Source organism: Phascolarctos cinereus, unplaced genomic scaffold, assembly GCF_003287225.1.
Source record: "Phascolarctos cinereus isolate Bilbo 61053 unplaced genomic scaffold, phaCin_HiC Scaffold_5;HRSCAF=322, whole genome shotgun sequence".
In the NCBI taxonomy this organism is placed as follows: domain Eukaryota; kingdom Metazoa; phylum Chordata; class Mammalia; order Diprotodontia; family Phascolarctidae; genus Phascolarctos; species Phascolarctos cinereus.
The window spans coordinates 120,979,954-121,007,149 of NW_027555958.1; the positions used below are offsets into that span (position 1 = coordinate 120,979,954).

General features: G+C 37.6%; 1 protein-coding gene across 1 annotated transcript; it reads left to right on the forward strand.

Moving 5' to 3' along the window:
• ALDH8A1 (aldehyde dehydrogenase 8 family member A1) lies at positions 1 to 27,196 on the forward strand. The gene is made up of 7 exons (XM_020987107.2): positions 1 to 182; positions 4,132 to 4,279; positions 10,553 to 10,708; positions 14,309 to 14,458; positions 21,922 to 22,178; positions 24,497 to 24,658; positions 26,085 to 27,196. The coding sequence occupies exons 1-7, from the start codon at positions 45 to 47 to the stop codon at positions 26,535 to 26,537; spliced, it is 1,464 nt and encodes a 487-aa protein (XP_020842766.1). The 5' UTR covers positions 1 to 44; the 3' UTR covers positions 26,538 to 27,196.

A 27,196-nucleotide genomic window follows, 5' to 3' on the forward strand; every position in this document is an offset into this window, starting at 1 on the left:
GCTCAGTCAGCAGAGTTGTAAAATAGTGAAAGCAGTTGGTTAAAATGGCAGGACAGAAGCCCCTTTTGGAACTGGAAAACTTTATTGCTGGTAAATTTATTCCCTGCAATTTACACATAGATTCCTATGACCCATCTACAGGAGAGGTGTATTGCAAAGTTCCAGACAGTGGCAAAGAAGAGGTGAGTTGATTTTTTTTAAAATGCATTGATAAATTGAGGGTGTCATTTTTCTGAACAAAAAGGGAAGATAGGATGGTGAGTCTGAAGTGGAAGTTGCTAAAACATTACATGGGTCTTGGGAAGCTGATTCAAAGCTTTTGAGTCCATTGTATTATAAATAATAGCAATGTAAGATTCTACCCCATTTTGAGGTCAAAAATGACTCAGAAATTTGGCTAATCTTAATCTTAACCTTAGCCAATCTGCTTTTTTTCAACATTGTCTAAGCAGTGGCTAGCCCAATATGGGTTTTTCCCCCCAGTTTTGTAGTTCGATTTAGTTATATTGCGCTTATTTTCTATTTCTATTTTTTTGGTTGTTTTTAGCTATTACTATTTTCTCTTTGCACAAATGGAGTGTCTGATTAGAGTTATCGTAGTGTTGAAGGTATTATGGTAGATTCATTAATATGTTAGATCCCCACAGGATATTTCCTAAATTCTCTACACCTCTGGATTTGGTGTCTAAGAAAATGTTACTGGACTGAAAGAATGAAGTTCTTTAAAATTAGTTCTCTGGGAATTCTCTGAAGAATTCTTGTCCTTTACATTTGCTTTCCCATTGTTTGGAAGTGGAGCTATATTGTTTGGTTTCCCAACACACTTTCTCTTTCTTCACAAAACGAAGATATGATCATGGCATCATAGCTTGGTGTTGAAAGGGACCTGGGTTTCTGGTAACTACTGTGTGATATTCAGCCTGAACCTTTTTTTCACTACTGTAAAGCAATTAAATGGAAATTTTATTTTACCTTTGAGTGAAAATTAGTCTGGTAAGATATGTGCTGTTAAAACACTAAAAACCTAATATTAAACTCCACGAAGCTACTAAGCAGAGAGTTTCAAGAGGCTTAGCATCCTTCCCAGTTATTGTGTGGAAAAGGATAATAATTCTTCTTATCCTGCGGGCTATGTGTTTAACATTTCATTTGTAGTAAGGAAATAAAATGTCAGTTAATTGGTAGCTCAAGCTTTGCAGAACAGTTTTTGTTTTTAAGGAAGTCACATTTTGTGTGGTTGAGTGTTGGATGCAGAAGTTCTTTACAATTCTCAGAGCTAGAAAGGATTATAGATATTAGCTAGCTATTATACAGGTGAGAAGATTCAGATTTAGGGAGTACTTGCCCAAGATTAAATGGCTAATAAATGGCAACTGGGACTTGAACTTCATTTCCTTGGCTCCTAGTAGAATCCTAGCAGTCATATATCATGGCTGTTTTAGCTCAGAAGAAGTTCTGAAGAACTGTCCTACCCAGTTTTGTTTATTTGTCTTTATTTTAAACCTTTAGACTTTTGCAATCCTGTAGTTAAATATTAGCAATAAGATAATGGTTAGGTGGTTAAACTGTAACTAAAACTTTGATTCTGACTTGAGCTAGAGAAGTGTCATCCTAGCACTGGGACATCCACAACATTCTCCTTTTATCAAGGTATTTTTAATGGCAAAGAATTATATATCTGCTATAAGTCCTTAGGAATCTTTTCTATCCCTAGAGCATAATTAAAATTCAGAGATTAAGAGGTTAATAGATTTTGATTTGGAGCTAGAAGAGACTAAAGTTCATTCAATTCAACATCCTCATTTTACAGAAAAGATTGAGAAAGGTTAGACTGTCCGTGGTCACACAGCCAGTAACAGAGCCAAGGTTTTGAACTCTGCCCTGACTTAAAATCCAGTCCTCTTTCCACTGCACCGTAGTTGCTTCCTAGTACACACACTATATATACTCATTTTCCCAGTCACCCACAAGAAACATTCTTTTCACAATCAGATGAACCAGTGGACACAGTCTTGGACTTGCCCTCTCCTGTGTTTCTTTAGGTCAGTGATGACCTGATTTATGTTCCACAGAACTGGAGAATCTTCTGAAAAATTTCCTTAGTAGCCTCAAAACACTATATAAATGTGAATTATAGTCTCTTCTGTCTTAGCCCTTACTGGTTATATGCTTCACTCCAGTTTGGATTCAATTTCTTGATACTGTATTTTAAGACAGAGGTTCTTAATCTTATTTGGCCTGCTGCCCCTTTAAAAAGTACTCAGCACTCCCCGCAAAAATCTACTTTATTTAACCCTTTAACAGTTTTTTGAGATTGCGTCATTTCAAAAACTGTAAAATGTGTTTTTAAAATTGACACCCCTTAAATTTAATAACTTATTATACATTTGTGGGTTTTTTCCTGCATTGAAATTTCGATGACATAATATTACATCATAAACTATATGGTATCGTATTATAAACAAGTCTTTATACACACATATTCCTGTCAATGCATTCTGGACTTCCTGACAATGTGGGACATGCTTGCTTGCCAACACTTGCTTGTTAAGACTTGTTGGCACACTTGACCACTGATTGGTTATAACTTGCATTTTGTGTATTTATTTGGAAAATGTAATTACTACAGTTTTAATTCTTTTATACAACAGATGAAAAATGTACAAATGGTTTTTCAAAATTTTCTTTCTTTGTACTTCCATTGCCCTGTTATTTTTATTCAATGCCCCCCAATTGCACCCAAGGCTACTACTGACCCCCTTGGATCATTCCAGCATCCCTCAGGGGGTGGTATTGCCTATTTTGGGGACCTGTGTTTAAGACTTTCAACCATCGGATTTAGGCCAAGTGGTTTTCAATTTATTTATTTGTATTTTGCTCAAAACACACTGAATCAGAGAATTACAGATTTTGAGGGTTGGAAATATCTTTAGTAAACCTCTAGTCATACAACAAAAAACCTTCCCATTATAGCGTATCAGACAAGGTTATCCAGCCTCATCTTGAAGATCTCAGTTGGGGGATGAGGGTTAGTAAGTAAGTCACAGTGAAGGGCCTCCAGTTCCATTTCTGTAGCCTTAGGATTCCCCTCCCCAATTCCTTAGCCTCTTCCTACTTTACTTTCCCACTCATAACAGAGGGAAGTGTGTTTTGTTGTGTTTTACACCTCCAAGTGACCTTGAAAAGGGCAGGTAGCAGCAGATTACAGCTGAGGATGGGGTTTGGAGCATGTGGACGTCTTGGGGTATGTAGAGAAGGAATGAGAAGGAGAGATGATACTTCCAATGCACACCTAATGAAGTTTAAGACACAGCCATTGAGAACCACAGTCACAGGTGAGGGAAAATGGGGGTAAAGAAAGAAATCTGCCTTTGAGCTCCATCATTGCCTCCTAGTCATACTGAAAGTCACTGCTTTTCAGAAGCCTCAAACCCTAAAGTCCTGCTTTCTGCAAATCCTGTCTGGTGTCTTGTCAGCATGAGATGACATATGGCCTTTCCAGTGGGCACAATCTACCTGCCTCTCAATAGTCTGTCGCTAGCCAGGACCGATAGTGCAGATACCTCCCTGCCTAGACAGTGTGATTTGAAGACTCTTTATAAGGTTTCCCCTTCCCCCAAATATCTTCCCTGCCAGCCTACCTAAGTCAGACCCATCCCAGAACACCCTTTAACAATATATAATAAAAAAAAAGAAGGGGAGAAAATGTTGGCCTAAAGAAACCAAATAATGCATGAACTGAGACTCATACAAGTTAGAATTGGAAGAGATCATGTCCGACCTTGTTTTACAGATGAAGAAATTGCCCTCCAGAGATATGTGGTGACCTGTCAACTATCACACAGCTAGCTAATGGCCAAATCAAAACCAGTCCTCAGGACTGACTCTATCTAGTGTACTTTCCACTCTACCATCTTTGAATATAGAAAACAAAAATCAGTGCTTCTTATTTCTTTGACTATCTATCCAACTACGAGTATCCACCAGTCTTGCTTTACTCAAAGAGGTTTTCTGGGTAATATCACCTACTCAAGAGGACTTCCAGGAGAACTACTTGTGGATGCTACCACAACATATCAGTTCTCAATAAGTCAACAGCAACTTGCTGACTCTTCCATTTGCTTTTCAAAGATAGAAGCAGCAGTCACGGCTGCTAGAGGGGCCTTTCCCCATTGGTCATCCACAAGCCCCCAGGACCGCTCTCAGATCTTGAATAAGTTGGCAGATCTGCTGGAACAATCCCTGGAGGACTTTGCACAAGCTGAATCAAAAGACCAAGGTAAACCAAACTCTTCTTCAAATGTTCCACTGCTGGGGAAATCTGGTTTCTATTCATAGAATGAAAGGATTTAAATTTGGAAGGGACTTGGTCTATCTAGTTTAAGTGTTTCATTTTATAGCTGTAGCACACCCCTTCCCCCCAGAGCTACTCACCATCTTCTATTCATAGGTTGGATCCTCTAGAGAAAAACTATCCCATGTTTAAGGTATTTTATGACATCCTTTATGATCAGGTAACTCAAATTGGCAGCTTGCAAATGGCTTGAATTCCTTAGGTGACTTCTCTCCTGGCAGACCTTTCCATCATGAGTTCACAACTGAAAAATCTGCGCCCCTTGCACTCCTACCCCAGGTTATTAATACTACAATTTTATCATTCATCGGGGAAGGCTTGGAACAAACTTCTAATGGAGGTGACACATCATAATCTGGAATCCATTGTGTCACCAAACTCAGTGCATCAACTTTCAGATTTGTTCTTGATCACATAGAGAGAAGCATGTAGGTGTGAGCATTGAGCAGGAGAATCCAGAGCTGGGTGCATAGTAACTTAAAGCGTGCTTATTCTTTTTTAAAAAATTACACATACCTCTTATTTTTACATAACACTGATTTTTTATCCCTGTTCCAGAACTCAGTCAACCTTCCCTTATAATAAAGATTTCTTTAAAAAGAAAAATGTATAGTTCAGCAAAACTAACCAACTATCCAGACTGCATCTGACAGTATATGCAATATTCTACTTTCATAGTCCCCTGCCTCTGTAATGAGTGGAAGGTAATACATCTTATAAACTCTTCTCTGGTGCCAAGCTTATTGCTTGGCTTATACTTATACAGTGTTCAGTTTTGGGTGTCTTTCTGTTTACATTGCTGTAATTGTAACAGTATATCCCAATGCCCCCACAATTTAACACCAGAAAACAGTATATAGTGGGGCCCTATCCAATGGAGTTTTAATGTGTACACCAGCAGTGATTTATTCTCACTTCTTTCTGGGTCTGACCTGCTTCCCATGCTGCTCTTAAACTAGTGGGTCTAAGTTCCCAGAGATCAGTACCACTTGGTTACATTCCAACCCCCTCAAAATCCTAGGGATAACACGTTTGAGGGGAAATAAATTTCCCTTACCACTTTCTAGCTCTTAAGTTCAATGCATTACGTTTTCTATCTATACAACCAGCCACTCTCAGTAAGGACACTTTTAGATCTTAAACATAACCATTTACTTAATAATAAGGCAAATAAAATATTATAGGTACTAATATATTAAAAACATTTTGTAGTTGTTCAGTCCTTTTGGTCATGTCCAACACTTCATGACCCCATTTGTTTGTTTGTTTGTTTTTAAGCGAGGATACCGGAGTCGTTTACCATTTCCTTCTCCAGCTCATTTACAGATGAGGAAACTGAAGCAAAGTCAAATGACTTGCTCAGAGTAAATACATAAATCATAAAATACATCACAAATACAAGCAAAAATCCATCAATGTACTACTCAATCGTTATGGTGAAGAGTGGACATACATTTATAGAAGCCTGGTATGGAAACACATGAGGTAGGAAAACTCAAGTGCTTATGGAAAACTGACAACTCTGGACTGCAGTTTTTTATATTATTGGCTCATTTGAGTACATTTACATCACATGAAACTGGTTCTCTGCTCACTGCTTCAGTGTTGATTCTTGCCCATTCTTTAACTGGAGAAATACTCTTCTCTTCTTTAACATAAGTTTTATAAACTCTTTAAATTAACCCCCCCTCTTAAAAGGTCTAGCTATTAATGTGAATAGCAGTTCTCTTTCAGTCAGAAAACTACAAAGTTCATCAAACTGGGCTATACAGACCAATTCATCCAATTATTCACTCACCCAGAAGTTATGTAGACCAATCAGAATGGGATGCAAAGCAACATAGCCCCAACCCAATCAGATAGCGAAGCCCAGTCAAAGCCTTCCCTGCTTTTCCTCCTCAAGCCAGAGGTGGGAGTGGAGAGTAACAAAGCTCTTAAAAAGCTTCACCTTTCTCCAATACTAGGTGATCTGTGGGTTAGATTTAGACGACAGTCTTCTGACTCTGAGACTGAGCTTTTTTTTTTTAAATATACATCAATCTCCAAATGTTTAAATGATTTCTCACTTTTTAAAGTTGTAATGTCTTTGGTTATAATATGTGGGGAGGTACCCATCATGCCTTGGCTCTGAAGTCTCCAAGGATTTCCATCTTTTTGGTGCCTGTGAAACTATTTCTTTATATTCACATTTCTTCAAATGAATGAATGATTTAACAAAAGAACAAAGGAATGAATAAATAAATAAGAAAATAAATAAATGGGTAAATAAATTATTTTCCCCTGCCTCTTTATAACATTAAATTATTCCCATACAAGGGAGACATCACTCTACCTTGTTGACAAAGAGATCCAAATCCTCAAATCTACCCCACCGATCATTTTCTCTCCCAAACTGTTCAAATCCTGTTGGAAAGCTATGTTTCTTCATACTCATATTTTAGCAGCATTTATTAAAACAAAGTTATTTTTCTACTCATAGTAGTAGCAGTGTTTATCCATAACAGCTAGTAAGTATCCGAAGCTGGATTTGAACTCATGAGGATAACAGCACTACCTAGCTGCCCCTATCTATAAGCATATATATCTTTGAAATACTATTTGTTATTTGTTATAAAAATATTTTTTTTATTATTTCACTTGTATTATTATTATTGGCATTATCACCACGAATGTTGAAGTCTCAAAGAATGATGCCAGGATATGTTGCTTTTCCTTCGTTCTTGAAGAGAAGACCGTAAACCAGGCCCTAATGTCACTGAGATGTTGGGGAAGTGGTGTAGAGGTCAGAAGCAGTAGAAAGAAGATGAAAAGAAGATAATTTTTTTTCAAGGGAGGATTGGGATAGAAGAAAGGTCTTGAAGCAGCAATGGAGGGTAAGGAGTAGGCCAATAAGGCACCCTTTCATGGCTCTGTGAATTAATAATTGTTCAGAGTAGAGGACTGCAGTGAATATAGCATGCTGAAGGGAGAGCCAGGTTTCTGATCAGTCGAAATAGTCATTCAATAAATAAGCATTGATTCAACTTCTATTATGTGTCAGGCACTGTGCTAAGTTCTGGAGATAGAAGTATGAAAAAGATAGTCCCTACCCTCAAGGAGCTTACAATCTAATGTGGGAAAATAGTACACAAAAGGAAGTTAAAAAGTGATGGGAGGAAGGAGAAGGGGAAGTGGAAAATAAAGAAATGGTTGGCCTGGGCCTCCTCCTTAAATGGAGGTTTTGAAGTTTGTGGCTCTGCCCTCCAATCAGAGTGGCAGAGGGAACTGGTGAGGTGTGAGTGCCAAGGCTGATTGGATCTTGTAGAATGATGATATTTCTCAATGAAGAGATTCCTAGGGTCATGATGGAAAAATCCAAAGAACGCTAAAACGATGCTGAGCTGGGTTGGAAATGAAGATGTAACCTTTTAAGGTTGCCTTCCATCTATTATTTATTTATCTCTTTATTTACATGTTGTCTACTCCATTAGATCATGAGCTCTTTGAAGGGCATGTGCTATTTTTACTTTTCTTTGTGTCCCCAGCATTTTGCATAGAACCTGGCATATGATGGAAGCTAAATAAATTCTTGTTGTCTTGACTTGATTGATTGAATGGAATATTAGTTGGATATAAACTCTTTGAGAGCTAGGACTATTATCATTTTGTCTTTATATCTCTAGCACCTAGCCTTATACTGGACATGTAGTCAACTGAGTTGAATTGAAATGTTCGTGGATATAGGGGAGTGGGTTGAGAATATAGAAGGGCTCCAAAGGACATAGTAGAATGACTTAGGAGATAGGCAATTCAGATTGGAATGAGCTGAAAGATGAACAGGAATGAATAAAATAGGGATAAGGTTTTAGAGAGGATATAGTGTGTGTGTGTATGTATATATATATACACATATACATACATGTGTATATATGTGTATGTGTATATATATACATATATATCACATGTATATATATATACACTTTGCATCTAATGCATTACGACTGGATGACTAGGATTCAGAAACCAATATGGTGGGAGGCAGATTAGAGTAGCATGCTCCATTAATAGAACTTAAATCAGAGTGCTGGATTTGGTGTCATTCATTCATTCAGCAAACATTTATTGAGCATCTGCTATGTGCCAGGCAGTAGGGACACATTGCTTTCAAGGAGTCTACATTTCACTATAGGGAAACAATATGTATAAAAGTAAGTGAATATCAAATATTCATTTAAAATTTTATTTATTTAATATTTATTTATATTATTTGTTTAAATATATAAATATTCATTTATATTTAAATATAAAGTAATTGGGGGAATAGTTTTGGCCTTGTTTAAGAGGTAGCACTTGAGCTTGAAGGAAGCTAGAAATTCTAAGAGGCAGGGGGGAGTGAGGAGGAAGCATATTCCGGGCATAGAATATTTAGACTGTGTTGAAGGCAGAAGACCTGGGTCCAAATTCCAGTTCTGCTACAAATAATGAATCCCCTTAAGTAGTTGGATGTATTTGAATTTGTAGTATTTGCAGTTATGGACATTGGTTCTAACCCAATCATACAGTACGAATCCAAATAGCTCAAGAGATTCATTATCGGCATAATTGGACTAATTGGGCCATGCCTCCCTTTATCTTTCATTTTCCTTATCTATAAAATGAGGGAATTGGCATAGAGGCTTCTTGAAGGCTTCTTCTACCTCTAAATCTTCTGACAGCTTGTGTACACTCCATCTACGTTCCATTTGTCAAGATGGAGGTCAGACGTATCCCTGACCAAAAATTCTGCTGACGGGCTTTGTTCAATCAAGAGCCTGCACGAGGTGTGCCATGTCTGACCCAGTAACAGCAAGCGTTTGTTCACCTGAGAGCATCCTGGTGGTCTCCTGTGACAGTCTGAATTTGATCATTTTTTCCACGTGTTAGGGTAGAAATTTAATAAACAATCATTTGCTTTCAAAGGGTTCTTTTGTGTAGTGCTGGCTCAACTACTTTGATATTTGCTGTCTCCTTCTCTTTGTGGCACGTACAGACAAGGGTGATTCTGAATTGAATGAAAGTGTGTGGGTGGAGGAGCGTTCGGGCTCAGCCAGGCTAGAAATACTGAATTCTAAGTATTTATGACTCGTGTTCAGTTCACACATAAAGCAAATGGTGAGTGGCCCACTTTAATCCCATGTGTCTTCTTATGGCCTATTCAAGTTTTCAAGTTCTTGAACCAGGTAGATTTCCATGTTCTATTCAAGGGCCCATTTTGGAATTTAAATGCTTATATTTTCTTCTCCACAGGGATTATGTTCAGCAAACAATAAAGAAACTAGGATATCTCAATAGATACTGGGAATAGATAACTAGTAAGGGGATGTTGAGAGATGGTGTGAGGTGGAGAATAGTGGATCAGTCTTGGAGTCAGAAAGACCTGGGCTCAAGTTCTGCTTCTGACACATCTTGGGGAAAAGAATAAGCGTTTATACTGTACCTACCATGTGTTAGAAAGATGTAGGTTCAAATCCTGCCTTTGACACATATTGGCTGTGTAACCTTGGGCAAGTCATTTAATGCCTCAGGCAACTTAAGATTACAAAAGTTACCAAGGGATTGCTGATTTGCATTAATAATAAGAGTAGCTAGCATTTACATAGCACCTACTATGTGCCAGGTAAGTGCTTTGCAAATATCTCATTTGATGTTCACAACAACCCTAAGAGATATGTGTCATTTTTATCCCCATTTCATAGATGAGGAAACTGAGGCAAACAGAGGTTAAGTGACTTGTACAATGTCACACAGATAGTAAATGCGGCTGGATTTGAACTCAGGTTTTCTTGACCCCAGGCCCAGCACTCTATCCACTATGCCACTTAGCTACATTAGTGAAAGGAATTTCTGCCTTGGGAGCTCCCTACACAGTGAATTCACAGGTCAAGAGTCTACCCTACCCCCAAAGGGTGGTAGCTTGGTTCTTAATATTGTGTCCCCATTTATTTGTTTCAAATCCTTCAACTGTTACTTACTAATCTGTGTGTCTTTGAATGAAATCATTTAACTTTCTGGGCCTTTGTTTTTTTCATCTCCAGAATGAAAGTGTTGGAATAAGATGTCCTCTGAGATTCTTGCCAACCCTAAATCTATGGTCTTGTGTTATATGGACCAGAAACCTAGCGAACCTTTCTTTAATTCACTGCAAATAACTATATGCCTTAAATTGCTTCCCTCTGACAGGGAAAACAATCACATTTGCTAGAACTGTGGACATTCCACGGGCTGTGTACAACTTTCGATTTTTTGCCTCCTCAATCCTTCACCACACCACGGATGCTACTCAGATGGATTCCATGGGCTGCATGCACTATACTGTGAGAAGTCCTGTTGGAATTGGTAGGTATTTCTGAACTGGTGGGAAGGGACAGTCACTGAAATCAAACCTCAGAAAGTATACTCTAACTCATTTTTTCTCTTTTACAGCCTCAGTGGCACTAACTGATTTCTTGAAAACCCAGAGTTTCTGAATGATCTCAGCAGTCCCTCCAAATCCTAGGCGTTCCCTCTGATTTAACTGTAGTTCTTTACTCTTGTAAGCTCTCTTAGTTTCCCTCACCCTAAAATTTGCCCCTTTCTGGCCACGTAAATATTTGCAATACTCTAAAACAGCCACCAGATATCACTATTTCCTCAGGGAAAAAAAGTAGCTTTGGCCCACTGTAAACCCTAGCTGCTATAGTAGATGGAATTTTGGTCATGGTAATAAAAGAGAACAGGAGACACAGAAGAAAATGGGACATTGTATCATAAGCCAAAGCTACAAAGCATTATGATAAGGATACTGCAAACTTCCTGTGGAGGAGGGAGCTGAAATATCATATTTCATTAATATCCTGTGATCTCCTGAGGAACAGATTTCCAATACCCATTCTAATAGTATGAAATGTATGTTGATCCTGTGATAAGTGCTACAGGGCAGGCAATAAAATACAGTCTTTCTGTTTTTCATAAAGTGATTTTTGCTGTTGTTATGTTTCATGAAAGGAATGCCAGTAAGATTTCAGAGTCTTGAATGGCTACAGAAAGCTTGATGGAGTGAGCATGGTAAGGACTTCACCAAACATCACATTCATAGGCAGTGACCCCTTCCTTACCTAGGATCCAGCAGCGCCAATGATCTGGAACACAGCTGGATACTAGTAAAGAAGAGAAAGAAAGGCCTCTGAACTGCTAAAGTAGATTATTACCATACCTATGCACATTGAAGTCTATGTACTTTGCCTGTAAGAAAGCCCACAAGACCCCCCCTTGGTGCCTATTATTTTTATTATAGACATAATCTTAAAAAGCTTTGTTTTGTAGTTTCTTAGCCCATACCTCATTAGAAGAAAGGAAAAGGGGATATGAATGGCAGGCACAATGAAAGCTGTAAAAGATGGTAGCCTTGCTGAAGAAGGAGAAAGGATAAACAATCCAAAAATAAGAACAGAAGTTCACAAACAGTGGTGGTCTGGTACCATTTGTGGTTGGTCTGACAATCTCAATAGTCTCAGGTGGACCTACTATTATTGAATATTACGTTCAAAGATCAATCAACAAACACTTATACTATGCCAGGCATTGTGCTAAATGCTAGAGATATAAAGGAAAAGCCAAAAAACAGTACCTGACCTCAAGGATCCTAATTCTAAGAGAATTAGGAAGATTTTCAGAATGAAGGCCCCAAAATAATTTTTAAAAATATTTATTCTATTGTTTTACATGATTGCACATGTATAACCTATATCAGACTGCTTACTGTCTCAGGGAGGGGGTAAATGAAGGAAGGAGGGATAAACTTAGAACTAAAAAGTTAAAAAAAGTGAACATCAAAAATTGTTTTTACATGTAATTGGAGGAAAATAAAATATTTTATTTTTAAATTTATATTATTTATTATATTATTTATATATCAATTTATGTATATACTATGTATTTATGTTATTAATTTATTTTTAATTCTTTTTTAAAAATTTTCAGTTCCAAATCTCACTCTGCTTCCTGCCCTTCCCCCACCCACTGAGAAGGCAAGCAATATAATATCAATTACATACATGAAATCATACAAAACATATTTCCATGTTAGCCATATCATACAAAAAAGACCCAAGTAAAATAACGTGAGAAAACTATACTTTAATTTACAATCAGAGTTCATCAGTTCTTTCTCTGAAGATAGATAGCATTTTTCATAATGAGTTCTTAGGAATTTTCTTAAATCATTGCATTGATCAGAGTAGCTAAGTCTTTCATAGCTGATTATCATTATGACATTGCTGTTACTATATACAATGATCTCCTGGTTCTGTTCACTTCACTCTGCATCAGTTTTTATAGGTGTTTCAATGTTTTTCTGAAACCATCCCCCTCATCATTTCTTATAACATAATAGTACTTCATCATAATCACATGCCACAGCTTATTCAGCCATTCACCAATTGATGGCATTCCTTCAATTTTTAATTCTTTGACACCACAAAAAGAGTAATTATAAATATTTTTGTACATATAGGTCCTTTTCCTTTTCCTTTGATCTCTTTAGGGTACAGACCTAGTAGTGGTATTGTTGGATCAAAAGATATGTATAGTTTTATAGTTCTTTTGACATAATTCCAAATTGTTCTCTGCAATGATTGGACCAGTTCACAACTCTACCAACAATGCATTAATGTACCAATTTTTCCTCATCCCTTCCAGCATTTGTCATTTCTGGTAGCCGTGAAATGGTACTTCAGAGTTGTTTTAATTTGCATTTCTCCAATCAACAGTCATTTAGAGCATTTTTTTATGTGATTATATAAAGCTTTGATGTCTTCTGAAAATTGCCCATTTATATCCTTTTACAATTTATCAATTGGGGAATGGCTCTTATTTTTCTAAATTTGACTCAGTTCCCTATATATTTGAAGAAAAGAAGCTTTAATCAGAGAAACTTGCTATAAAAATTTTCGATGTTACTTCATTGCCTATGATACTTTTTAAAAATCAAAATGTAGCTTCCCTGATTATCTCTTTTAATTTGGCCCATTTTTTTGCTTTTGCTTTGTCTGAGATCATTATTGCTATATGTGTCAACCTCCTAGGTTAGCTTAGACTAGAAAAGTATCTCTTTCTGACCTTTTGTTTTTTCTGCTGCTCCAAAATTTGATTTGAGGTATTATTTTAAAGTTGTTTGGTGGGGAAATTTGAGCAAATTCAGCTAGGTAGCTGCCTCTCCTCTGCCATCTTGGCTCCAGCCCCTTCTTAAAATAATTTTTAAAAGGCTAATGTCAAGTTCAATATATTCTGTTTAAGGAGGCAGCTAGGTATCACAGTGGTTAGAGTTCTGGGCCTAGAGTCAGAAATATCTGCATTCAAATCCAGCTTCAGGCACCAGCTTTGTGATCCAAAGAAAGTTAATTAACCTCTGTCTACATAATTTTTTTCAACTGTAAAATGGGAAAAATGATAGCACCTACCTCCCAGGTTAGTGGTAAGAATCAAATGAGGTATCTGTAAAGCACTTAACATTGTTTTTGGCAACGTAGTAGGCACTTAATAGGTGCTTGTTCCCTACTTCTCCCCTAAGAAGGTGCTCAATTACTCAGTTATGTGTGTAATACATTCTAGAGAGTTTTCCATCAAATTGATACATGAATATGGGAAGGATTTGCTCCTTGCAGCAAAGTATGGCCACATAGGTAAGTTCTATGGAGTTGCTTAAGACACAGTAAAGTGAAGTGATTTATTTACCTAGAGAGAGTCCCACAGCTAATGTAGTATATGAGATCTGAACCTAGAGAAGTCTATTTGTCTCCAAACAGCAGTCAATCTACTATATCATATTGCTCTACAACAAAATATATGTTTCTTTTTTAAGTGTCACTTAAAGGAACATTATAGTTCTGTAGAAAATTAGATCCCACTATGACTTTGGGATATGTCATCCCTGTCTCTCTTTTTTTTTGCCTCTCTTAGCTGGCTTGATTAGCCCTTGGAATTTGCCACTTTATTTGCTGACCTGGAAGATTGCTCCAGCTATTGCTGCTGGAAATACAGTGATTGCAAAGCCCAGTGAGATGACATCAGTGACTGCATGGATGCTGTGCAAACTCTTAGATAAAGCAGGTAATTGGGATGCCAAACAAGGGCTGATTCCCCAAAGTACACATTTTACAGGTCTTGAGACTACTGGCATTGTGAAAGTAGAATCAAAAGGTGTTGGGAAGAAATCAGATAGACTCATGAGACAGCTAAGTGCTGCAGTGCATAGTGGTGCTGGACTTGGAATCAGGAAGGCAGTTCAAATCATACCTCAGATATTTACAACTTGTTGTGACCCTAGGCAAGGCACTTTACATCTCTTAGCCTCAGTTTCATCTATAAAATGGAGATAATAATAACTATTGAACAGAGTTGTTGTGAGGATCAAATTATGCAAATTATGTATGCAAATAAATAACATGATAAATATGCAAATTGCTATGCAAACCTTAAAAGCATTAGATAAATTTAAATGCTAGCCATTAGTATTATTATTGCTGCTATTCCTATCTTTTGCCTAATATAAAAACCAATTCTATTAGAGACGTTTCAGTAGTGGTGGTGGTGTTTTTGTGTGTGTGTGTGTGTGTGTGTGTGTGTGTGTGTGTGTGTGTGTGTCTTAATAGTACATTGACGGAAATCTTAATTTACAATGCTCCCTAATAATTTATTGGTTCCCCTATCCTATTGCTCTTACATTCAACACAAATGCCAGAACAGTTTCAATACTTACATATTGAAAAAAGGCTACTGAAATGCCACATCGGTACCTTGGATAGGGAACAGAGTGCAATATGATATCAGATGGTTCCTGAAATATTCAGTCTAAATCTATTTTAGCTTAACTCTAGTTCACAAATTATTCCTACTTGGTGAAAACAAAAATAATACCACATACTCATGTAGATGGATATAAAAACACTTATTAATTACTTAGAATATTCCACTCACTCTTCTAAGAATTGAAGATATAAATAGAACCAAGCAAGACAATTTTGGCCTTCAAGGAGATTCCATTCTAATAGGGAAAGAAAGCACATAAAGGGGAGTGGTAGCCAGAGAGGAGTGTCAACATAGTAGTGTTGATTTGATTACTGTTTTGACAGGTGAAGTTGAAAATTCCATGGATGTGGAGGTGGGGAAGGAGCAATGTGAGAATCAGGATGGCATCCCGATGCCTGAAACGTGATTTGGCTAGGCCTGTCAGAGTAGATGAGATGAAAGTTCACTAGTTAGAGGCTCGGATCTGGTGGGATGGGTCTAATTTTTGGAAAGAGGAGAAAAAAAAAGAGGAGGAAGAAGAAACTGGAATATAGGTGGCATGGTGTGGAAATGATTGAGAAGTGGCATGGTGAGCTTAGGTATGGACTAGATAAAGTGAAAGCTTACCAGTCAGAGCCCATCATCTCAGGAATTGGAGTTCAATTTCTGGGCAGAGAAGGAGGAGGAGGAGGAGAAAGAGAAAGCAGAGGAGGAGAAGACTGGAGTATAGGAAGCATACCATGAAGACGGTAATATCTTGTTTGTGATGTGTACTCCATCATTAGATGGGTTGGGCTGTGCCATCACTCACATCGTGCTCCTTGACTCACTACCTACAGAGTGGGTATAGATTCTTTCCATAAACCAGCACCTACTGTATTCTATCTCAAATATAATATAATCATATTAATATAATAGCCATAGTAATAGTTATAATTTTAGAGAGGTACCTGAAGGACAGAGGGGCTCAACGACTTGATATGGTCTACTAGCCAAATAGAGGTAGGATTTTCACACAAGATGATGTCAAACTATTTCCTCCCCCCTTCCTTACCTTCTTTCTTCAACTTCTCTCCCTTTTCTCTTTCTTTCTCTCCTCTCTTTAATTCCTCTTCTCTTTTATCTCCCTCCCTGTTTTCTCTTTCCCTTTCTTCTCCTCTCTTTCCTTGTCATATGTGTGCATTTGTATATGCATATATATGTATATGATTGTGTGCATACACAAACACACATATACTCTATGTATTCAACAAACATACAAAAATAATCCATACTTTTACTAAACCCTGAACCCCTGCTTTGTGGAGTTCATAATCCAAAATATATCTCGCACACAGAGAAATATAATATTGGAATATGCTGAGTACATAAGAAGAATATAAATGATGTGTTAGGAGTTCTAGATTGGTTGTCATATTTTAGTCTTTTCAGAGACCACACTTAGCTTGGATGAGTGCTTCAGGCTCTTGGTTTTGTAAAGTTAACTCAGCTCATGTCCTTGGTGATAAAATCCTAATTCAAAGAAATAAAATCCAACTTAATGTCTGGGTGTCCCAGTCCTTCAATGCATTCCTTGCTGCTAATACCAAATGTTTTCCTCCTTTCCTGGTGTGTTCACTGATTGCTGCCTTCAGGCCATTTCTTCCATTTATGCTCTGTTCTGTGAAGTTATGTGAAGCATTACAAGGTGAGATTCTTGTAAAGGATCTCATTTATTCTCCACCTACTCCATCTATTTAGAGAAGCCTGGGCTGTCAAGTGACTTGACTTGATGGTTTAAGAGCTGCTATATAAAAATTGTATTTCTTTGATTATGACCTGAATAATTTTCTTCCCAGGGAAAGGGCTGCTCCTTTTCAAAACACAATCAATGTTTGGTCAGAATGGTGAGCAGGAACAGAAAGAATATCCAGAAACATTCAGTTCTTAACAGTATTAACGTCAGCCCATACTGAGACATCATCAAAATGCTAATGCTTTTCTATAAGAAAAAGCAATCACACTGGTGAAAAGGAACTCATTTTCCTCATGTGGAAAACATGCAGCTTAGATGAGATTCCTCTCATCTTTTCTACTCTTAAAAATTTCTATAAATATTAGAAATCATTCAACCCAGTCTTCCCCTTTAGACTCCCTGGGGCCTGCCTCCCCACTGCCACCTCAACTCTTCCCAAGCTCCTGTTGAGGTTTCAAATGCAAGACCCACTCTCGGCAAAGTTGTGAAGTGGACAGTTTGTCTTTGGGATAGGATCAGAGGTCAAGAACTAGAAGGAACTTCAGAGGAAATCTAGTCTCATTCCCTTACTTTATGGATGAAGAGACTGAGGCCCAGGGAAGTTAGATGACTTTCCTAGGGTCACATCAATAAGAGATAGCAGAGCTATGGCTCAAGCCCAGGTCCTCAGACTCCAATTCTAGTGCTCTTTCTGCTGTGCTGTGCTGCTTGGGCAAGTCACTTAAATAGGGAAATATTATTCCTTATCAGGAAAATGAGGGAGTTTGATTAAATGGCCTCTAAGGTCCTTTCAGCTCCAATTCTACATTCTTATGACTTTCTTATCCTTCTCCCCTCCTTTTTGTCTCCCTATTCCTACTGTTTGAGTTCCTTCTGTTCCTTCTATAATGTAGATTGAGTCTCTTCCCTCTAAACCCCACTTCCTGATCCCGATACCTTGTGTTCTTACTCTGATTCTCAAACATTCAGGGCCTTCTACTGTCATGGCCTCAAATGAGTTTGCCTTCATTTTAATAGAAGCTCATGTTTATAATCATATCCTTTTCTCCAGGCCCAGCCTTATAAAGGGAGATGAAGTTAGAAAATCAATTTTGGATAGGATTTGAAAGAAACAGGGTAGTCCACACCTCCAATATGTTTCACCACGTAGTATAGTTTCTGAAATTTCATGGAAGGAGTTTTATAACGTTTACCCTAGAAAGTGTTAAGTTTTTTCAGAATGCCCTGTTTAAATGTAGGTGCTCCTGGAAGAGATAACCAGACCCCTAAGCTTTTATCATTGAAAGTTAGAAGAGGCCTTAGAGATTGGTGGGAAAGTGGGAGTATATCAAGACAAACTCCACTAATTTCATCATTTTTCTTCTGGCTTCCTCCTGATACACATATTCTTTCCTATACCTCATTCATTCCCTGAGGGCCTTGCTAGGTAACTGACTTGATAATCTCTTATCAACCAGTCCAGGCAATCCTGTTATCTCATGGTAAAGGATTACTGACTAATAACCATGCATTTCTATTTGTAAAAATGAGCTCTTGGAGGCACTGCCTTAACCCAAAAGAATACATTTCTGATGCTGGGAATTTCATAAACTGTGACAGGGAAAAAGTATTTTGGGGGTGCTTTTCAGGGTACACTCTTCAAATCGCTACATGCAGGCTGCAGGCTAGCCAGCCAATGCTGAGTCATCCCTTTGGGAGTAAAAATATTCATCTTCAAGCAAGTATGACAAGTATTTCCATGCCTGCGCCAATATTAAGTGTGTTTGTCTGCATGTCCCCAAGGCAGGAAGAACTATGTCTGATCTTTACAATATACTTCCGTTCTCACAGTACAAGAGACAACATCCTTGAAATAATAATTATGGAATTTAGAACTAGAAGGGACCTTCAAGATCCCCAATTGAACCTCCTCACTTTACAGAAAAGAAAACTGAGTCCCAGAGAAGTTAAATCAGTTGCCCAATGTTACACAGGAAATAAATAGCAGAACTGAGATTTGAACCCAAGTCCTCTGACTCCAAATACATTATTACTTCCACTGCATCACACCGTTGTTTTTGTTTGTTTGTTTGTTTTGGTGAGGCAATTGGGGCTAACTGACTTGCTCAGAGTCACACAGTTAGTAAGTGTTGTGTCTGAGGCTGGATTTGAACTCAGGTCCTCCTGACTTCAGGGCCGGTGCTCTATCCACTGTGCCACCTAGCTGCCCCTTCACACTGTTGATGATAACTGATGTTCCTATACAGGTTTAAAATTTTCAAAGAACTTTAAATGCATCACCTATCACAACAACCCTATGACACACATACAACAGATATCCTAATTGCCACTTTACAGATGAGGAAACATCTGTAAAGTGGCAATTAGAATATCTATCATATGTACCTCATGTTATAATAGGCCCAGAGATATGTGCTATATCTATATCTATGTGCTATATACATAGCTAACAGGTGTCAGTGATAAGATTTGAACCCGAGTCTTCCTGACTCCAGATGCAGAACTCTTTGCATTATAACATATTACTGCTGCTATTTTAGGTTGTGCTACATTCATGGCAGGTATTTTTGGTTAGACCAAGATACTACACTCTTACTCACTTTTATACCTGTTTACAGAATAAAGATAGAGTGAAGGAAATTGGTTTGAACAAAAAATTTACTTTGTTAATCCAATGTTTCATTCTCCCTAGAAATTAATAGAAAATTAAAAAAAAACCCTCTTTCAAATGGAGAGGTCAGAATGAAGTACCCTGGTTATTTTAATGCTTATACTTAGGGATCATTTCTCTTCCTGTTTTTGAGATCTATCTAGGGGCTGCTGAGAGATATGGGCCTTCATAATTAGCTAAATTAGGAATGTGATAGACCTTCTTTCCACTTAGCAAACCTCTTCAGTACCTGAACGTGCTGCAGGCATCTCCCAGGGCCACTAAAGGAAGAAAAGGCATCCTCTATGTTACTGGGGATGGTTAATGGAAGAATTTGGGAGGTGTTTAGCTTGGAGACAAGAAGGTATAGGGGCAACATGATAGCTATCTTTCAATATTTTAAGGACTATTTTGTTGGTTAGACGATACTGCTTGAGCTAGAGGCAAAGAACTAGGAACATTTTGTGGAAGGTGCAGAAAGACGGATTTAGGATCAATGTAAAAAAAAAAATCCAACTTCTCAACAATTAGAAGTACCAAAAAGTAGAATGTTGGGGATGGGAGAGAATTAGCAATGGTAGAAATACACTAACAAAAAAGAATAAAATATTTTTTAAATATATGGAGGAAAACAAAAAGAAATTGAAGAAGGGACATAAAATAGTACCATTTTGTTAGGCCTTGTTCGAAGTAATACCTATTTTTAAAAATTATGTAATAGAAGTTCAATTTCTTATACGATTATCTTTCTTGTTCTGTTTTTTGAAATGTTTTTGTTTGTTGATGATTGATACATTTATAATAAAATTTAAGAATAAATTATCTCCCTTGCCCCTCTCCAAAAAAAAAGTGGAATGGGATGTCTGAGAAGGTCATGGGTTCCCAGGTAGAGCCAAGGCTCAGTGACCACTTGTCAAAGTTATCAGAGGTGAAGGGCAGATCAGATGATCTCAGAGACTCCTTCTAACTCTAAATTCTGTGATTCTATGAACTTGACTTAAGCCCAGTTGAAGTGAAGAATTGCTTAGCTGGAATGGGTGGCCGCAGCCTGAAGGGTAGGAACAAGGGTAGAGAAGAAACTGATAGTCTTCTCCTACTGCATGAATACTTGTGCCCCACCAGGTATCCAACTTGGAAAGCCAAATGTCCTTTGTACTCAGATGATGGAGAGGTGGAATAATGGTCTTTGTAAGGTAAACCCTCAAAGAGCTACTTAAACATAGGGGAGATTTAGGCTCAGTCTGTATCAGCAGCGGGGCTCTAGGAGTTGCTTCTGTACCATCAATCTGGACATATCACAACTCCTGGAATAGGCTGATTATATTAGCAATATAGAATTCCTGGTTTCCTTAATGATATGCTCTTTCTTCGTGAAGCTAATACCCTCCTCCTGAATTACCTTGGATTTATTTTGTATATTCTTATTGTACAGGCACCCCATCTAGGAGCATAGGGACTATACTGTGATCTGTACTACTCTCTCTCATGAACTATGCAGGCTGATACTTTTTTTATTCTTGGGGAAGCCCGTTCTCTAACTGGAGGAGAGGGCTTAAACTCACTTTCTCACACTCATTGGCTCCATTTCAAATACCCACCACAGAGATGATGCTATTTGCAGTTTACATTGTGGTTCATATCTGGTGTCCTCAAAGAGAAGTCAAAAAAGATACGCAGTGGACAATATAATTCAAGTGTAGTACAGGTTGTTTATTCCTATACAGAAGATAATGATAAAGCTCAAATACTCACTCTGTACATTAACAGAATGATTTAAACTGGATTCACCAACAATTTGTGACCATGGTTACGGTCTACTGGGAGGCTGGTAATTATGCTTCATTAGTACATAAAACAGTTTTTGTAAGGCTTCTAATCAGCCAGTTTTGCATTTCACCTTTCCCTTGCCTAGGCAGGATTGCCTAGACAAGATGTACTCACAGGCCCTTGTGACTGGATAGGAGATAGGACAGCAACTTTCCCACACTGGATAAGCTCAGAAGAGTCTTCACTGTTTCCTTCCTCAGGAAGGAAAAGAGTAGTAGGAGAGGAAGGTCAATCTTTGTTATATCCACTGAATTCCAGCTCAGCAGCTGAGTAGGGGACTCTTTATCATCACAGAGTACAAACCCTTCACTCACATCTAACTAGACTTAGTCTTAACGTAAGCGTCCACTAGGAACAGTGGCTGAACATGCTCCAAAGATAGAAAGGCCCAGATAGAATGAAAGTTCCTTGAGGGAAGGAACTCACATATTTTACTTTTGTCTTCATAAAGAAGCCTAGAACATGAAAGATGCTTAATAAATGTTTCCTCAATAGCTCTCTAACTTGAAGGAGGTCTAAAGACCTTAAGGCAAAGAAAATTAATAACCACAAACGCTTTTTTTTTCCACTTAGGGGTTCCACCAGGTGTAGTGAATATTGTGTTTGGAACTGGGTCCAAAGTAGGAGAGGCTCTGGTGTCACATCCTGAAGTTCCACTGATCTCATTTACTGGGAGCACACTGACAGCTGAGCGGATCATGCTAAAGAGTGCCCCCCACTGCAAGAAACTCTCTCTGGAGCTTGGGGGCAAGAATCCTGCCATCATTTTTGATGATGCCAATCTGAGCGAGTGTATCCCTACGACTGTCAGATCCAGTTTTGCTAATCAGGTCAGGGGAAGTGTGTGTGTGTGTGTGTGTGTGTGTGTGTGTGTGTGTGTGTGTGTGTGTTGGTGTTTGGACCTGTTGTTTTTCCTTTTAGTCCTTTTTAAAAACTCTTTATTTTGTTGTTATATGTTCATATCAAAAAGACAAGTGGTTGGTTTGGGTAATTCCATAAAACGGTGAAAAGAAATAGTGTTTATTTCGCTCAGCCAATAGGACCATTCAATCACATTGCTGCTAGGTAAAGAGTTATAGAAGAAAAAGTACTGGATTTGGAGTTGGAGGAGCTGGGTTTGAATCTCAGCTCTACTACTTATTAATGTTTAAACTAACATTTTAATCTGGTTTGAGCTATACTTGGGCTGCAAGTTGGACACCTCTGTATAGGACATCCTAGTCTTGATTGCGCAGATGTAGTCTATATAAATTGTGTTTCTTCCAAGCACTTCATACCATTGTATTCATATAGTGATAATTATTACAACCAGTGATATGCTAGTAAATGTTTAAAAACAGACTCTCCAGGGGTGGGAGTAGGGAAAATGTGTACATGACAGCCATTTAAGTTTGATCTGCATTATTAACATTTTCTCCATTACTTTCTTAAATCTAGACAATCAACAACAAAAAATAAAGCAAGCCCTGATTTTGCAGCATTTGCTAATTTTTTTGGTGTAAATGCTCATGCTGAAAATTTTACAATCTGTGCTTGTGAGTGGGTTAGTACTCACTCTAGCACACACCTGTAACAATTTATTTATATAGTACTTTGTGAATTATAAATTTATATAGTACTTTATGAATTATAAAGTACTTTTCTCACAATACTGTGAAGTAGAAAGTACCCATATTATTATCCCCAATTTACAGGCAAGGAAACTGAGGGTCAGTGACTATAAGTTATTTGCCCATGGATCACACAGTAAGTGTCAAAACCAAAGTTCAAACCTGGGTGTCTCAGGCCTCAGTTTCCTCATTTGTAAAAAGAGGATTGAACTTGGTGATGTTTAAGGTCTCTTCCAGCTTTTACGTTCCATGATTCTATGATGTACAATGATGTTATAAAATATTTTGAAGTCTTTAATGCCAGTACAAATACACATTGGAAAGAATAAATAAGCATTCAAAACACTAGCCAAATATTTGCACAAGACTGTGTTTATTGAAACAATGAGAGCAATGATTCACCTTGATTTCCTCACAATCTTCCTCTCAGAAGCAAGAGATAAAAGCAGAGTAATATTTATTGTTGTTCTTTTAACTCACATTTATATAGCCCTGTAACTTTTACCAAGTACTTCCCTACCAACATCAGCCCTGTGAAAAAGTGTACATATTATTATCTTAAATTTGCAGATGAAAAAACAGACGTACAAAGGTTAAGTGACTTGCCCAAGGTCACACAAGCTGTAATCATTAGAGCTGGGATTATTAACCAACCGTTCCCCAAGTCCAGTCCCCTTTCCACTGGCCCATGCTGTTTTTTTCTATTCCTAGCTTAGTGCAACAATAGCACATATATATATATATATATGTATATATATATATATACATATATATACATATATATATATATATACATATATATGTGTGTATATATATATATACACACACACACACACATACACACATATATGTGTGTGTGTATGTGTATGCATATGTGTATATATGTGTGTATGCATATATATATATATATATATATATATATAAGCATGTATATAAATACATGTATATGTTGAGGTTACATATATTCTTTCCTATACCTCATTCCCTGAGGTATAGGATTGCTAGGATTGTTGACTGGATAAAGAAAATAACTTGATTTAAGTGTTGATTTGCTTTAGCTACTAAGTCAACAAGTGAATATCTATTTATTAAGTACCTTCTATGTGTGCTATGTATTCCTGGCAGTGTGTGCCAAGAACAGGGAATATAAATATAACCAAAGGGAAAGACAACGCCTGCCTTCAAGTAGACTACGTTCTAATAGGGAAAGATAACACATAAAAGGGAGCTGAAATCAGCAAATATGTTGAGTGTCCACTGTGTGGAAGTCACTGTTAGCCTACCTTCAAAGGGCTTACAATTTAATTGGGAAGCCCTGGGAATGCCTGCACCTACACATACACACACAAACAGCCTCTAATGATATAAAGCAACGTACAAAAAATGCCAAATAAGTGCTACAAATGCAAGTCTTCTACATTGTCATAGGAAGGATAGATTACTGTGGACTGGGGTGATCAGTGTAGGATTTATGAAGAAGACAGGGCTTGAGCTGACCTGTAAAGAATTATGTTCTTATCATATTCTTTGTCTGTCAGGGTGAAATCTGCCTCTGTACTAGCAGAATCTTTGTCCAAAGGAGAATTTATGAGGAATTTTTAGCAAGATTTGTTGAAGCCATAAGAAAATGGAAAGTTGGTCCCCCTTCCGACCCTACAACCAGCATGGGAGCTCTGATAAGCAATGCACATTTGGAGAAAGTAAGTAAATAGTTGTATAGTGAAGAGTTCTGGAAAGACTTATAGAAGAAAAGCTCTTAGCATGGCACACTGTGGGAAAAATTTATTCATTATTATTCAGTTTTAAGAAAATATGTCCTCTGAAGAGCACAATTGCTACTTTTTATTTGTCTCTGGACACAAGTCTAAAGTGAAAAGTTCATGAAAAAGAAATAATTAAATAAACCTGGGATTAAAACAGCCACTATGTAAAAGTTACCAGGCTTAGGAAGTCAGCTTAAGAGGCCATCCTTTCATGTGGCAAAGAAAGAGCAATTGTCAGCCAACTTGGTCAGCAGTAAACTGGAATACTATTAGGACAAGGCAGGTGGGGAATTCCACGGCCAAAGTGCTTTATAGAAAATTCCTGTCCCATAGGTAGCTGTAGCTGAAGGATTCTTGAACCTGGAGTCTACTGATACCACACCATTCTTCATGAACTTTGATGGGAAAACAACAACAACAAAACAAACAAACAAACAAACAAACAAACAAACAAAACCCAAACTCTACATCTTTAATTTTGCTAACCTCTAACAGAAATGTAGCATTTTTTCCAACTATTTAAAAACATCATTCTGAGGAGGGCTCTATCAGCTTCATTAAGCTACCAAAGGGGCCCAAGATATGAATAAAGTTAAGAACTCCTGCCATAGGTGGAATTTGGAAACTGCAGGAATATCCTCATTCATCTGAATTGTTGTGGTCCATAGGTGATGAGTGAGAGCCATCTTGTTTAGAAGTGATTGAATCACCGAAGAGATATCTACTAGGGCTTTGAGATTTAAAAGCTTAATTGACTAAGCTACTTCCTTTTGGGGGTTTTAAAATCTTTTTCCTGTAGCCAGAAAGAGTTAAGATGTTTCTTCAAATAGGCTCTTTCACTCTCTATCTACAAGCTAGATTAGGTTCAGTGTCTAGGAAAAGATTTTTGCTTATTGGAGGGTCGGGGCTATGCCTCGACCATGCAGTATTTTTAGAAATTTTTTAGAAACCTGGATGTGGAATGAATAACAAAATCAAAACATTTAGTTGAACAAATATTTATTAAGTAATATTTATGTGAGAAACACTGTCCTAGGTGCTAGGGGTACAAAGGGGGTACAAAAAAAATCATAATCTTGGGCCTTAAGGACATTCTTTTTTTGTAGCCAATTATCACTCAGATATCAGAAATAAATGAAAGAATAAATCTCTTTCTTTGGTTGGCCACCATGGATTGCTTCCATGGCTGCCACTAGGTTTCGAAACATAGTCTTCACACCTACTTGTTCATTTTTCTACTGGTAACACAGACTTCTCAGGGAGGAGCTCATTGGGTGGAATGACATTGATCAGTGGGGGTAGATTGGAGTTAAGAGAAGAAAGCAGTAGACAGTGTAACTAATTAAGAATTTTTTCTACTTAGGTTAGGAATTATATAAAGAAGGCCTGTGCTGAAGGAGCAAGAATTCTGTGTGGAGAGGGTGTGGATAATTTGAACCTCCCATCTAAAAACAGAGGGGGCTATTTCATGCTTCCCACTGTGATCACAGATATTAAGGATGAATCCTGTTGCATGAAGGAAGAGATATTTGGTCCTGTTACTTGTGTTGTTGTCTTTGATACTGAAGAGGAAGTGATTGAAAGAGCTAATGATGTGAAGTATGGCCTAGCAGCAGCTGTGTGGTCTAACAATGTTGGAAGAGTCTGGCGAGTATCTAAGAAGCTGCAGTCAGGATTGGTCTGGACTAACTGTTGGCTCATCAGGGACCTGAACCTTCCTTTTGGTGGAATGAAAGCTTCAGGAGTTGGCAGAGAGGGAGCAAAGGACTCATACGACTTCTTTACTGAAGTAAAAACAATTACTGTTAAATATTGATCTTTGCTTATGGAAAAGTTGTTATAGTAGCATGGTTACTATATGGTTGTGAATAGAAATTAGAGAATGAATTAATTGAGGATTGAGAGGTTACAGAAAGCAAATGGACAATTTTGATTATATAAAATTAAAAAAAACATTGTTGCACAAACAAATCCAATGCAGCTCAAATTAGACATGAAGCAGGTGAATGGGGAAAAACATCTTTGCATCAAGTTTCTTGGATAAAGGTCTTGTTTCTAAGATATATAGGGAATTGACTCAAATTCATTATAGTAAAGGCCATTCTTCAATTGATAAATAGATAAAGGATATGAACAGGAACTTTTAAGAGGAAGAAATTCAATCTATCAATGGTCATGAAAAAATTATCCGCCTCACTAATAATTAGATAAATGAACATAAAGAAGCTTTGAAGATTTGCCTCACATTTACCAGATTTGCAAAGTTGACAAAAAAAGGAAAAAGACAAATGCTGGAGAAGTTATGGGAAGACAAATATACTAACGTCCTGTTGGTAGAGCCAAAAACTGGTCAACAAGCCATTTTGGAAAGCAATTTGGAACAAAGTCTCAGAAGTTACTAAACTGTAACCCTTTGACAAAGCAATACCACTATAAAATGTAAAATCCAAAGAGATTAAATACATAAAAAAAGCA